General features: G+C 51.8%; 5 protein-coding genes across 5 annotated transcripts; 2 read left to right on the top strand and 3 right to left on the bottom strand.

The window, feature by feature from the left end:
• Positions 1-32: 32 nt before the first annotated feature.
• QNS1 (glutamine-dependent NAD(+) synthetase) lies at positions 33-3,449 on the bottom strand (the record flags this gene model as incomplete). Its single annotated transcript, XM_076678354.1, has 16 exons — positions 33-98; positions 190-263; positions 365-417; positions 488-730; positions 812-943; positions 1,021-1,263; positions 1,326-1,503; positions 1,577-1,728; positions 1,809-2,152; positions 2,232-2,349; positions 2,421-2,509; positions 2,598-2,793; positions 2,876-2,960; positions 3,044-3,075; positions 3,163-3,247; positions 3,365-3,449. The coding sequence occupies 16 exons, from the start codon at positions 3,447-3,449 to the stop codon at positions 33-35; spliced, it is 2,175 nt and encodes a 724-aa protein (XP_076534614.1).
• A 354-nt stretch (positions 3,450-3,803) lies between these two features.
• Positions 3,804-4,457, bottom strand: APS2 (Aps2p; the record flags this gene model as incomplete). The annotated part of the gene is made up of 4 exons (XM_076678353.1): positions 3,804-3,958; positions 4,030-4,150; positions 4,222-4,353; positions 4,434-4,457. 4 exons carry the CDS (start codon positions 4,455-4,457, stop codon positions 3,804-3,806), a joined length of 432 nt encoding a protein of 143 aa, XP_076534613.1.
• Positions 4,458-4,869: 412 nt separating this feature from the next.
• PRD1 (metalloendopeptidase) lies at positions 4,870-7,772 on the top strand (the record flags this gene model as incomplete). Its single annotated transcript, XM_076678352.1, has 11 exons — positions 4,870-5,935; positions 6,002-6,130; positions 6,220-6,278; positions 6,356-6,393; positions 6,466-6,543; positions 6,614-6,677; positions 6,740-6,774; positions 6,845-6,949; positions 7,045-7,384; positions 7,481-7,584; positions 7,682-7,772. 11 exons carry the CDS (start codon positions 4,870-4,872, stop codon positions 7,770-7,772), a joined length of 2,109 nt encoding a protein of 702 aa, XP_076534612.1.
• A 2,079-nt stretch (positions 7,773-9,851) lies between these two features.
• JCM15063_001382 (uncharacterized protein) lies at positions 9,852-11,003 on the top strand (the record flags this gene model as incomplete). Its single annotated transcript, XM_076678351.1, has 2 exons — positions 9,852-9,975; positions 10,054-11,003. The coding sequence occupies 2 exons, from the start codon at positions 9,852-9,854 to the stop codon at positions 11,001-11,003; spliced, it is 1,074 nt and encodes a 357-aa protein (XP_076534611.1).
• A 284-nt stretch (positions 11,004-11,287) lies between these two features.
• On the bottom strand, positions 11,288-13,914 carry SEC6 (SNARE-binding exocyst subunit SEC6; the record flags this gene model as incomplete). The annotated part of the gene is made up of 5 exons (XM_076678350.1): positions 11,288-11,482; positions 11,566-12,685; positions 12,763-12,776; positions 12,838-13,617; positions 13,711-13,914. The coding sequence occupies 5 exons, from the start codon at positions 13,912-13,914 to the stop codon at positions 11,288-11,290; spliced, it is 2,313 nt and encodes a 770-aa protein (XP_076534610.1).
• Between the last annotated feature and the right edge of the window lie 97 nt (positions 13,915-14,011).

The raw sequence follows: 14,011 nt of genomic DNA, 5'->3' as shown, positions 1-14,011 counted from the left end.
ACGAAATCAGAAAGAGCATCTAAGCCTGCTGTCTACTCCTTCTTCTTCTTCTCCTTCTCTTCCTTGAACTTTTGACTGCGATCCGGCATCCTCTTGGCCTATCGCGAGTGAGAAAGTAACCGCAAGAAACGTTTCAGTTCAGAGAATCTCGCGAAGAGCGTTCTTCGGCGCGCGGGTGCGTTCGCTTACCGCTTCATCGATCGTGCGGAATTGCCAGTTCCACTTGGGGTATAAGAAAGGTCGCAGGTCGAATCGATTGTCGTCTGTTCAACAGCGGTACAAGTTCTCGTCAGTCATGCGCATCTATCTAATCAAACATCGCAAGAGAAGGAGACAGAGAGCTGAAAGAGAGACGAGAGCTGACCTGGAGAGTAAGCTTCGGCATGGTACGATGGCGTCAAAGTCGTCATCTTGTGACTGCACAATAGGAAAAAACGGCTGAGTCGGATGAAATACCAGGGGGCAGGAGGACGACAAAAAAACGCACCGATTCAGAGCATAGTAGTAGAAGAAGCGCTTGACTTTTTCTGCCACTTCGACTGGCGACAAGCGTTCTCCCCATTCGGAAACCAGTTTGGTGAACATGCCGTACGGTCCCATCTTTTCTTGTTTCCTCAATCGACCATAGATCGACAACTCCTCGTACGTCATACCCATATCGATCTCGTCCGATTGTACATAGTCCTGAGTGATTGGCTCGAGCTCAGCGGTCGGTGTTGCATTGAGGAAACTGGGGTTCGAAAGGGCAGCAGGTGTTCAGCTCTTCGTGATTCGGACATTGTCAAGATCGACACAGAGACAGTATACGCACTCGTCGAGAATCGGCAATTCAAAGGCATCCGAAGCCCACGCGATGAAACGTTTGAGGTCAACTTTTGAGATCGCTCCAATAGGATTGACGTCCGCCGCCGAACAATCGTACTTGGTGTAGTATCCACGTAGCCTGTCACCTCGTACGTATGAATCATCAGGTTTTGCGCTTTGGAACCCAGAGCGAGCAATTGACGAGCATCTACTTACGCTTCATCGACGTTGGCAGAACCTAGCACGAGCAACGCTCCCATCTTGTTTCGAACCCAAGGTAGCAGTTGTGCAAACAGGTACGCCAACAACATCCTCAACCTCGCTTGAATGTTCTGCAACGCCAAGTTCTCGGCTGAACTGCCTCCGTGAACTTTGTACTCGGGCTTTTTGCCCGTCACGAGTGTGAAGAGGGTGTGAATCGCCGCGACACAATTGTCCATGTTGAGATCAACGTGGTACCTGATCGTTCTCCGAGTTCAGCATAGTTGGAGAAAGAGTAAGAAAGTTTGACGAAGACTCACGCTCCAATCGCTTCCGAAAGTTGTTTCGCTCGTTCCCTCGTCTCGTTGCTCGAGTTTTGAGTACCCATGTAACACGTGTGAAACACTCGCGAGCAAAACTCTCTTGGATCGATCGGCACGTATTCCGAATCTTGAGCTTCACCAGCGATCCTCCTCGCGTCCTTGATCACCTGTTCGTCTAATTTGGTTCCCATGCTCATGGAATAAGCTCCTGTAGGTCACTGAATCAGTTAAGGGAGAAAAGAACGTACTGCCTTCGGCGGCGGCTTTCGCGACCAAGCGACACATTGAAAAGACGATCGTGGCAGTCGCGCAGCTGTCGATACCACCACTGAGCGGTACAAAGTAGCCAGAGCAACCCGATCTTCTCAAGTAATCCCACAACCAACATGCAGGTCCGTAACTGAATCGTTTTTGGACGAGAGACCAGTCAGAAAAAGAGGAGCAGGGGTTTTCGAGACCGGTAAGAGTTGTAGGGCGTACGCGATTTCTTCTTCAGGCAGGTTGTACTCGAACTCTTTCTTGGGTTCGTCCACCCTCGCTTCGATCAAATCTTGTTCGTCGTCGGTCGACAATCTCGTGTCGGCTCGGAACCGTTCGAACGGTTTCAACGTGTTGGCAGCTTGCATCGATCGACTCGACCACGTGCGGTGACTGCGAATGCGTTGCAAATCGATCGTGGCGGAAACGACTTCGACATCGTTGAGCGAGAATTGAGATCCTTGCGCAATCACTTGTCCGTTTAACGTGATGAACGAACATCCGTCGTAGTACAGACGATCTCCATCACATCCTTGTTGATTCGCGTACAGGTACAAACCTCCAGACTTTTTGAACGATATGAGATCAGTTTGCCAATCATTGAGAGAGAGGTGTGTCAAGGAGAAGAAAAAGCGAGGAATTTACCTTGAGAGTTGCTTCTTTGATCAGATCGATCCTCGTTTTCAGTTTCCTCAACTCGTGATGGCTGCCGGAAGAGTTGGTAAAGATTTCGACTCCATCGAGAGCCATCTCGATATGAGGTCTGTAGGCCAAGAATGTATTTTCAGTATGAACCCAAAGGGACACGTTTGATTTGGTCTTGAAAACGCTCACGCTGCGGGAGTGAACAATTCTTCACACATCTCGACTCCGATACACGTATCTTGGGTCGAAACGACTCCATGACCGATTGGGACGACCGTCTACTCGAAGAAAATGTACAAAAACCTTGCATCAGTATGCGAAACTCGTCTTCGAGCGAAAAAGAAAACTCAAAAAAAGAAAACGTACTTGTCCAGTGACTTGAGCAATCATTTTCGGCAGGTAGAAGTCTTCGGTAGTTTTGTGTTTCATCCACGGGGTGAACCACCTCAGTTCGCGGTAGTTGCCATCGTTTGCCAACCACATCTTGGGTCGGATCAACAGGATCTTGCGGTTGTGAAAGATGATTCGACAATTGTAAATCACATTCTTGTGTACGACTGGCCTGTAGGATGTTACAAAGAAGACAGGAGATCGAAGTCAAGTTTCGAACATACTAGACCGTCGGGAAACCAAAGGGGGCTTACATTCCGACGTCGACGAGCATATCGGTCGCATCTTCCGATTCGAGAATCTTGACCAACACTTGCCACGAGTGCAGATGAGTGTCGCCTGTGAAAACGAGACCCCGTCGCAAGAGATAATCAGGTCTTGGTTTCAATCTCGTTCATGCACCAAGATTCGGTGACGCTTACCTTCGAGGAAATGATCCTGACAGCCATATCCGCTGATGGGTGGTGTAAGGCGATGAGGCAAAAAGTGAGCTACTCGCTCACTCGAGAGTGTGTATCGAGAGAGAGGGTAAGGCGCGTACGTGATTTCAAGCTCTGGACCTATCCGAAGTTTACATCCACGTTCTTTCGCAATCTTGATCGATCTCAAGATACGTTCCAAGTTGCCTTTTCGACAAGGAACAAGTTGGTTCGAGTTTCGATAAACGGATCAGTAAGCTTGCAAGAGGGGATACGGTCTCCAAGGGGCAACAGGCAGGTAGGGGATAGAGAGTTGCTGCTGACCATCGAAATCGAGAGCGTGTTGGTTCAACGAACAAGTTGCGACCGTGATCAGACTCGAAGTCGCAGGATGAACAGACGCGGCCATAGGTTCGTGTGCGCTAACTTTGATTGAGACACGAGTAGCAGCGGTCAGCGTCCGGTGGTTGATCTCGCTGGTCGACGAATTCGAATGCCGTGTCGAGGAAGTTTCGACAAGATCAAGATCTGGATGATGATGTCGACAAGCAGTGAGACAATAACCCGTATTTCGGAAGCCGGGCGTTATGCGAGATCGCTTCGACGCGATCAGTTTACATGATATTCGACACAGAATCAAATACGGCACATGAAGAATACAGAGCAAAAAATAAAACAAAAAAAAGTGGAAAAATCAGGAATATGAGGTATTCAGGGTTCGCCGGATCTTTCCTATCCAAGTCTTTGTGCAAGGCGCGCGAGGTTACTCTAATCGTTCGAGGTACTCGAGACGTTCGAGGATCACCTGTTTGCTCGTTTCTTCAATCTCTCCAGCGAGGAACACTTCGTCGAGGATCGCATACACCTTGTAGAAATTGAACACGAGATCGAGTTCGCACACGTTGGAGAAGAACGCGTCTACAGAGACGAGGTCATGAGAGAGGAGAGTCAGCGATTTGTCGAAATCGAATTCGGGTTCAAAAAGTTACCTAGGACTTCGACAAAGAGGTGAATCGCTTCAAGCCATACCAATTCGTTGTCGTTGGCGTCGACACAGAACGTAAAGAACAACCCGGCGTACCTCCGGTACACGATCTTGTGATTCCGGAACTAAACCGCCGCGAGATCTCGGTCAGTACGCGGCGGTGGCCGTACCAGGAGAGCGCATCAAGGGTACTGACCTCGACAAAGTTGGATTGGTATTTCTGGTCGCGGGGAGCGATCAATCGATGCACTTCACCCCGAATCCGGATCTTCTCGTCGTCTTCGTACGGCACATAAAACTTGGACAGCCGGGTCTTGCCTTGTCGATTCTGATGAGGATCGCAGCGTCAGCTCGCATACAAGGGCGAGGCTCATTATCAACTCGGGGAGGAGAACAGCGGGAACCGACTTGAACGAGGATGAACCGGATCATGTTGGAAGCGTTTCCCGGGTTGCCTGTGACGTGGAGGCGGCGCGTCGTGTCGGGTCGAGTCGAGTCTCTCGAACGACGCGAGCGCAATAGATGGACGGGAGGGCAAATGCGATCGTTTGTGACTGTACAGGAGGTCAGATGATGATCATAGGCCGTGGCCATGGGCAACCGGGCACTGGCACGCACCGCTCGGGTTCGATTCTCGCCCAAACCCCTGTCTTGATTGATGATCGCTCGCACGCTCATCAGGCCCCCGAGATCACCGCGAGTGATCCCTTTGACCGTTCAACCTCTCGCTCGACCCCAACTCGCATTCCTCCCGCACTCGCTTCGCGCTCGACTTGTCACTCCTCTCGTAGCACACTCACCTCGTCGCACCTTGTCAACCACGACCCTTCGAGCTTCCTCGATCATGTCTAGTTCGACCTCGCGCGAGTACCACCCTGCGCCGGTACCGCCTCCCGCGTGGACCTCACTCTCTAAGACCTCGATCCCACTCGCACTCGAACGTTCGATCGCTCAATCCGAGCACGTCCTCACCTCGATCGTGTCTCTCCCCGTCGAACAACGCACGTTCGAGACCGTCGTGAGACCTCTCGCGTTGCGAATGGGTCAAGTCGATCGAGAGGTCGAACCGTCCTTGTTCATGCAGTACGTCGCTTCGAACGATAAACCGTTGCGAGATGCTTCCGTCCTCGCAGACAAACACTTGAACGAGTGGAGTTTGAAATCCCTCATGCGCGTCGACGTGTACGAAGCTCTACTCGATGCCGATCGTCACACTCGCGAGCACTCGATCGACCTCAACTCGGAGGAACGCAGGCTGTTGGACCGACTCTTGCTCGATCGACAACGCAACGGGTTGGCCCTCGACCCGGACCAACGTGCGGCGTACTTTGAACTCAAGAAGCAGATCATGACCCTCGAGGTTGATTTCCAAAAGAACTGCAACGAGGAGGACGGTTCGATCCTGTTCACGCGTCAGGAACTCGACGGAGTACCGGAAGACGTCATTCAGGGATACGAACGCGTCCCGCAAAGTGACGGCACCGACACGTACAAGATGACGTTCAAAACTCCCGACTACATTCCAGTGATCAAGCAAGCGACCAACGCAAAGACTCGCAAACGTGCGAACCAAGGCTACGAAGCGAAAACGAGTCAGAACGCACCGTTGTTGTCCGAGATTGTTCGGTTGCGTCAACAAGCCGCCGAACTGTTGGGATACAAAAACCATTCGGAATGGGTCTTGCAGGTCAACATGAACAAGACTCCCGATCTCGTGCTCGACTTTTTGCACGATTTGCAAACCAAACTTCGACCGCTCGGAATCGCAGAGAAGGACAAGTTCTTGCAGCTCAAGCGTCAAGAGTTTGTCGATCGAGGTTGGCAATGGGACGAAGCAAAGGACGCGCGTTTGTACCTGTGGGATTACCGATACTACGAACGCATGTCGCTCGAGAAGGAACTCGACCTTGGTACGCCTTCTCTTCCCCTTACTCAACTGATTCTACCATGAGCTCATTCCCCTCTCTCACTTCTAGACGACAACCTATTGCAAGAGTACTTCCCAGTCTCGCACGTCGTACCGGCCGTGATCGAGTTGTACAAGGACTTGCTCGGAATCGAGTTGATCAAAGTCCCGAAACAGTTCGGCGAGACTTACCACGAAGGTATGCTATGTGGCCTGTATCCAAGCTTTTCAGTAGCTGGAGATCAGCTCGAATTCACCCACTGATCTATCTTGGACGTGATTGAGCAGATGTCGAGATGTTTGCAGTGTGGGAGAATGGTCAAGTTGGTGCCGAAGGAGCGTTCAAGGTTAGCAAACCCCATCATTCGCTCGTCTCGATGGCCTGCTGCAAACTAGAAACGCTAAACTTGCGGCCCGTGAACAGGGTTATATTACACTCGATCTATTCCCTCGCAACAACAAGTACGGCTCAGACTCCAATCTACTTCTCTCGAGCAAGTGTGTTCACCCCTCGGTACATCCCTTCGTCAACAGGTACGGACATGCAGCGGTTTGGGGCTTAATTCCAGGATGGACCGACGAACAAGGAAAACGTCAATACCCAGTTGTAGCGTCAGTTTTATTACTGGCTCTTCGTCTCCCTCACCACTTTACTGACTTGGGAACGCCGGATTCTATGTAGTATGGTCGCGAACCTTGCAAAGCCTACCCCGACCAGGCCTGCTCTGATGAAGCACCAGGACGTAGTTACGCAAGTCTACGAATCATCTCTCGCTACTTGCCAAAATTCTACTTTATTCTGACCAAGCTTTTCCAAAAACACAGATTCCTCCACGAACTAGGGTAAGTCTTTCAGCTTGCCAAGTATCTTGACTTCCAAGGTTTTTTTGACACGCTTGTGCCCCAAAAACAGACACGGGTTCCATGGCTTGTTGGCCGAAACGCAATTTGCCAAATTCCACGGAACCGCAGTCGCCCGCGACTTTGTCGAAGCTCCGTCCCAAATGCTCGAGAACTGGTTCGTCTCCTTCCTTTCTACCCTCGCTTCAGTATCTTTTTCTTGCTCATCTCAAACCTCGAGGGCCTGATCGATGCTTTATTTCTTGCATACAGGTGCTGGGAACCTTCTGTATTGAAAGCGCTCTCGTCTCACTTTGAACGCAAGAACGAATCGATTCCAGAACCCGTCATGAACAAATTGATCAAATCTCGATCTTTGAACCAAGGCTTGTTCAACTTACGGCAATTGTTCTTTGGGTTGTACGACATGCGGTTACATACGACCGATTCGAACCTTGACCCGAATGAACAAACTCGATTGTGGAACGAGTTGAGGGAGCAAGTCAGTCTCGTTCAAGTTGAACAAGGGGAAGAGTTGGTTCCTGGACAATCTGGATTCGCTCACATTGCGGGAGGATACTCGAGTGGGTACTATGGATACTTGTCGAGTCAAGTAAGTTTCATTTCCTCCCTCTCTACTCTTGTGTACAAGAGGAAAAGGGTCAAAGTTCTTAAGGCGATCTCTGATTGTCTTTTTCTCTTTTTTCAGGTTTACTCTGCCGACATGTTTGCGACCAAGTTCAAACGAGATCCAATGAACTCGAATGCGGGTCGAGCATACAGAAACGAGATTCTCAAACCTGGTGCGAGTCGGTACGTTGTCCTGTTTCTTACTATGTTATTTCTCTCTCTCCCCATGACTTTGCTGAAACACGAGTAACCTGATCGATCGCTCGTTGTCGCGAAACAGATCCGAGATGGATTCACTCGTTGCATTCTTGGGTAGGGAACCCAACAACAAGGCATTCCTCGATTCGCTTCTCGGTCAAGAACGACACTGAGGAACTCCAGATCTTAGGTGAAACCTCCCTCTCTACGAAACCCCGAGTCCAGATAAAATCTTCCTTTGAACACACACGAAATCCCCCCTCCCTCATCTGTACCATAACAATGCTCGCAACTCTCCTTTTAGTCGTTCGAACTTTTTTGAAAACACGATGAAATGTACGAGATCTATCTCCCCACGAAGGGAGAAAGTGTTAGCATTGAGGATAGAGAGCCAGTCATTGGCGCAATGCATGAAAACAAAAAGAGAGAGAGAGAGAGAACGATCAAGAAACGCTCGTTTCCCTTCTACTATCATTTGTTTCCCTTGTGGTTTGTAGAACCTCACGGGCACATAATCAGTATGCACCGGAGCCCCCCAGAAATCCGCTGCCTAATTGAACTGTACGCCTCGCGATCAAAGACTCTCGAGGATGGGTGGTTGAGAAACAGACTATATTCATCAGGTTGGAAGAATCGCTCAAATGTTCAGGGTGACTGACACGAAAGAGCAGAGATTAAGAGTATTCAAAAAAAGCGAGTAAGGGTGATTGGGGGGAGACAAGATTGAGGGCGGTATCATCATTTCGGTTTGTTCTAGCAGTTGTCGAGGCTTGGATTCGCTCAGTATTCTATCGAGTCAAGCAATACGCAATCAGTTTACTTGTAAGACTGGGGTTCGAAAGAGAAAGTAGAACATACTGAGGATGATGTAGCTGTGATTGCGGAGAAGTACGGAAGCAGGAAAAGGTCAGTCTCGATCATGATGACGGAAAGACGACAGCTCCTCATGTTCTCGGTAAACGAGCGCGAGGAGCAGACTACAAGCGGCAAAAAAGCGGTTACTAACAGGGCGTGGATGATACCCGGGATGTATCCGAGGATGGTCAACAGAATCTGATTGATTGCGTAGAGACAGGGTCAGCTCTGCATGGCCCTCAAAGCGGTACATGTCGAGAGAATGCTCACGTTGATCCAGAAGTCGGCATTGCATCCGCGCTCGAGGAAGACTCCGAGAGGGGGCTGTGTGCAAATCCCGCATACGTCATCAGTTTGTTTCTCTAGCACGTCTCGCTTGATCTCGGTGTTCAAGGAGGCAGTTCAAGAACATGGTCTGCGTAGAGATGAATGTGGCTGCAAGAGCGGGGAAGTGCGGGGGTGAGAACCAGTCAGCGTACGAGGATGATCGCGAGGATGATCTTGCAGATGTCGGAAGCTGCGAGCGGAATCCTTCAGGTCAGTGACATGCCCGGCTTCTCGTGCGACTCGGAGCGTGACTAACCAGTGAAAGGCATGGTAGTTAGTTCTGAAGTGGTGCAGAGGGAGAGGAAAGAAAGCAAAAGCAGCGGTTACGCTAGCGCGCGCGATCTGACTCGTCACAACAGATCGCATCCCCTGAGTTGATTGATCTGCGTAGCAAATCTGAATCAAGCTTGACTGCTGCGAAGAGCTGCGCGACATGACATGCCCTCGCTTTTCCCACGCTGCCAAGACGGCTCGCACGCCGAAGTTCCGACGAATCAACCAGTGTCCAAGCGAGAGTCGCCCGCACTCGGCTGGAACTTGGAAGCACCTCACTATACTGTACGACCACTGAACTTCGTCGTGACCGATTTCACGTGATATGCTTCAATCGATCAAATTTATTGCTACAGTACTCTGATGCATGCTGCTCCTGGCAGACTTGTGGCTGTGCACCCAGGGGCAGATCTAGTGCTTGATGCAGCGCTCGTTCCGTGTGTGTAATTAGCTGCAACCACGGTCAAGCGAGTCCTTCACTGCGAGGAGCCAATTCGCGTGTGGTCTTCACTATGAATACGTCAAAGATGAAATCAGTTGTCGGGATGAGAGAAAGGATTCAGAAGCACGAGGCTTGCAAGTCCACTCGTCGCGAATTTGTCCGCGGCCGGGTTGGTTCCGCCTGATCCGACGCGCACAGCATCCCTGCCGCAACACTACATATCTCGAATCCGTCAGCTGAAAGCAGCTTTGTCGACTGCGCCAGACGCGTTCCGTTCATCTCGAAGTTCGAACCCCGCCAAGCCGAAGCCCACCTTGCGTTCAGTGCCAGAACGCCAACCTTGGGGCGCGTACAAATGCTCTTACCTCGACAGCAGTCGAGTCCAGCACTGTATGGCACGACCGCCTCGCCCTCTGCGAGCGCGGCTCCAAGTGGCTCCTCGGCATCGAACGATAGCAAATCCGCTCTGTGGAAGTATGGTCAGTCCTTGGTTCCTTCACCGTAGTCCTGAGGTTAGTGACTTGAAACTGACCTTACGTTGCTCGTCTCGTTACCAGCGATCGTGGTCATACTAGCGATCCTCGCCCTCTCGACCGTGTTCAGACTCGTGTTCCTCCGTCGAGCACGCAAACTACATCGCTTGCAACAAGAGCACGCTCTCGGCGTGAGAGGACAAGCGTATCGTGGCCGAGGGGGATTTGAAGATCGTCGCCGGTTCTCAAACGACAGTCACGACCTACGCGAACATGATCGCGGAGAGGATCCTCTCGAACCTCCACCTCCAGCCTACGACGATCAACCTTTACCGCAAACAGAACGGGGTGTTTTCCCTCCTCCTTCGCAACCCGTTCTCTCGCATCCTCGAACTCTCGAACCTCGTCCTTCGTTCGTGTCTCGATTCTCGTCCCGGTTCAAACGTTCCCCTTCTGCGACTTCATCCATTCTTCCAGTACCTAGTACGACTCCTGGTCTCGTGGAACCTTCCATGTCGACCACCACCCAACCGAATTTCGATCGTGTGATCCTTGAAACGACTCGGCAGCGCAACACGGCCGAAATCCTCGCAAACGAGAACCAGACGAACCAGTGGAGAGGACAAATCGCGATTCGACGAGCTTTGTCAGATGCCGGTCTACTCGTCGGACGTCCTCGAGCTACAAGTCGCTCTCAAGATTCTACACAGGTCGCGGTCGTCACAGCTCACGAAGTTGAACGACGCGAGCGAGAGGAACGTAGGCGTTTACGTCGAGAGAGGAGAGAGAGGAGGAGGAGACAACGAGATTTGGAAGAAGGAGTCGGGTTGCCCGTGTACTCGAAGAACAAGGCGGAAGGGGAAGAAGTGTTGCAAGTGGGCGAAGGACTCAAGGAGGACGCTTCTGACAGTGAAGACGATAGTGATCCTGAAGAGGAACATACAACGATTGAACCTCCCGTGACGAATCCGCCGTCGACGAGCGCGCCTCGAAACCCGACTGAGTCCAGTCTCGCTTCTCATCCTTTGGCTTAGCAGTTCTTTTTGCTTTTCTCTCACGATGAACGATACCCATCACTGTCGATACTTGTAACTAGCATATTCCCTTGACCTCTTCCGTTCTCTCCGGTACCAGGTTACTGTCCTCTCATCTGTAGCGCTCTCTGTGTGTTGGATTGTCGTCTTGTCAATAGTAGAATTGTTGTTCTCTGCTTCCCTCCCAGATCGTGATTCCTGCAGAACAATGTATGGCATATACAACATGTACAAAAAACAGTACAACACGCAATTCATTTCGTACCCCCAACTCTGGGAGCTTCTCACTTTGTTGGTAACCGATCAAAGATACTCGGAGGTTCTTCCATACCTTCTCCCACGACTCTAGTTTCTTTCACCTTGCGTTTCACCGATTCCATGATTTCGTTGACTGCTGATTTGTCGAGATCGTCTCGTGCCTTCATCAGCGATTCCATGAACGCCAGTTGTGGACCGTACTTTCTTCGGAACGGCCAGTACTGGACGCACGTACAAAAAGACACATCAAAAAAGACGGTCCTCACTCTTCAGGAAGCAGGAGAGAGAGAGAGAGAATGCTCACGTCTAGGAAGACCATCATTTTCGACGCACTCAAGAGCGTCAACACGGATTCGAGTACGTCAAAGTACCCTTCGAGTTCTGGTTTCGGTTTGAACGTCGAGAAGAATTCGAAACTGAGATCGAGATCCTTCCTCATGCGATCGAGCGCTTTCGGGACTTTGATCTTGGAACTGCGTTTGATACTCATGAGGTACGTGATGATGAACGTGTCGAGCAAGTCTTCGATCAAGAGGTCGAACAAGTTTGGGTTCAAATGCGTTTGGTAGTCTTCCACCATGTAGTCTTTCAGGGTTTCGATGATTTGAGACATGGGATCTCCTCCCGACGTGTCTTGATCTTTGTGTTCGAGGTACCAATTGGATTGGAACAGGGTTTTCGTCGCCGGTTTGAGATCGTTGAACACGACGTCGATCAACACTTGTACACACCGTTTCGCGACGTCGAGGTACCCATCCATCGCATCGTTCAGTTTGTCCGAAATGATCGTCTTGTATTTCGTCGATACGAGGGGTTCGAGTCGATGGTTGAGCGCTTCGGTGAAATCTGCAGATTTGATCTGATCGTTCGCGAGCGCCATGACATACTCGACGAGTCCTCCGGGTACGACGACTGAAGTCGACCCTTCACTGAGTTGTACTTGTTTCTTGTACTCGGTATCCAACACTTTGATCCACTGGTTCTGAACGTGTCGCATGACTCGATGACTCTCGTCGACGACTCGCGAGAGGACCGAAGCTTGGTTCGAATCGAGTGCGAGGTCGATCTGTTGGTTCAACATTTGGAACAAGATGACTGCGCCTTGCATGCCGTAGAACCCATCGTGATCAATCTCGGGGGGATCTTGTCGTTGAGTAAACTCTTCGAGTTCCGTCTTCATGAGGTTCGCGGTCCACTCGTCCATCCGAGTCGAGATGAGCGCGAGGTAAGAATCGATCAAGTTCGCTTCGTTGCCGTCGAGGAGGGGCGGAGTCAACCACGACGGGTCAATCTCGAGTTCTTTCGTCATCGTCTTGTGGTAATCTTTCGTGAACTGAGACATGCGCAGGAGGGTTCCGGCATCGGGCGAGGTCTTGACATACGATGCGAGAAAGTCGTACAGGGCTTTGTGGTATCCTTTCACGCTGTACATCGCAAGCGGAAACAGAAGATTAGCGTGGACGTTGGAGGTAACAAACGGAACAAGAGGGAAATGCCGGACTAGACTTGATGAATCTGAGCAGAGAACGAGGATCAGCAGAGGCTTGCAGAGGGATCGAGGGGACGAGATATTCACCTTCCAATCTTCCGGAAACTTGTCGACGAGTTGCTGCTGCACGAGGTCGAGGTCGTCGTAGATCCACTCGAGCTCTTCGAGCCACGCGACTCCGTCTTCACCTGCCCTGCGAAAACTCTTGTCGATCTCGGTCTTGCACCCTTCCCGGATCTGTTCGAGCACTTTGGCACGGTAGTGCTTGATCGTGCGCGCGTCGGCGTGCAGGGACCGAAACCGAGACGCGACGTCGAGGTTGCCCGATTTCTTGACCATGCGAATCGCGATCGCTTTCTGGTCTCGTGCGCCTTCGACTTCGGCAATCTTGCACAACTTGACGGCGACACTCGCGTTGCCGTTGCGAGTCAGGGCGAGCAGTTCCCGTGCGAGTCGGAAAAAGTGCGCCTCGAACGCCTCGATCGTTTCCCCGAGTCGCTCAAAGTACTTGTCGAGGACGGCGATCGTCTGTTGTGCCTTGTCCGGGGTGAGAGCCGACTTGTTTGCTTGCGCGAGGGTCTCGTTGCGGAAGGTCTCGAGTTCGGTCAGGTGGTAGTGAATCGGGAGCAGGTTCGGGGACGGTCCGAGCGGGTCCGAGCGGTCGGCCGACAGGAGGGACGACAGGTGCGACAAGCGCGAGTACATGGATCGGAGCGAGGTGACCATCTCGAGGGTCGACGTCAGGCGGCGGTGCACGATCGACACCTCGACGAGCTTGCCGAACCCTGCGATCTGCGAGCGGGGGTCACCCATTTGGTGCTCGACCTCGCGCAGGCCTTCCTTGAGTGACTCGATGCCGTTCCTCGCCTGTGCAGCTTTATCAGTCAGTCCTTCGTTGCAGTGTGGGGCAAGACGAAGCGCTCGGTCGATCGCTCGGGCAAGGGGTGGAACGCAACGCACATCGCGGAGGCCTCCGAGCCCTTGTCGGACGAGGTCGACCTGCTCCTTTGCACGCTGGGCGAGGGTCTGCTGCAGCTGAGTGCGCTCCTTCTGGATGCGTTGACGCAACAGCGGCACGCGCGAGAGTGATGGCGGGGTCGACAGGTGTTCGCCGATCGCCGACACCGCGGTCGGCTGCTGGTGCGCACCTAGTAGAGCCGACATGGTCGCGCTGCCATGGATTCTGGCGAGAGACGCAGCCGGGATTGCGCGCGAGGTCTTGCTTGCTCTCGCTTCTAATCTTGCCCGCGCTCGCCCGCCT

The sequence above is a fragment of the Sporobolomyces koalae genome, assembly GCF_050403365.1.
Source record: "Sporobolomyces koalae JCM15063 DNA, S_koalae_JCM15063T_v1_ctg13, whole genome shotgun sequence".
Lineage (NCBI taxonomy): Eukaryota > Fungi > Basidiomycota > Microbotryomycetes > Sporidiobolales > Sporidiobolaceae > Sporobolomyces > Sporobolomyces koalae.
This window is presented reverse-complemented; position numbering and strand designations above follow the sequence as displayed.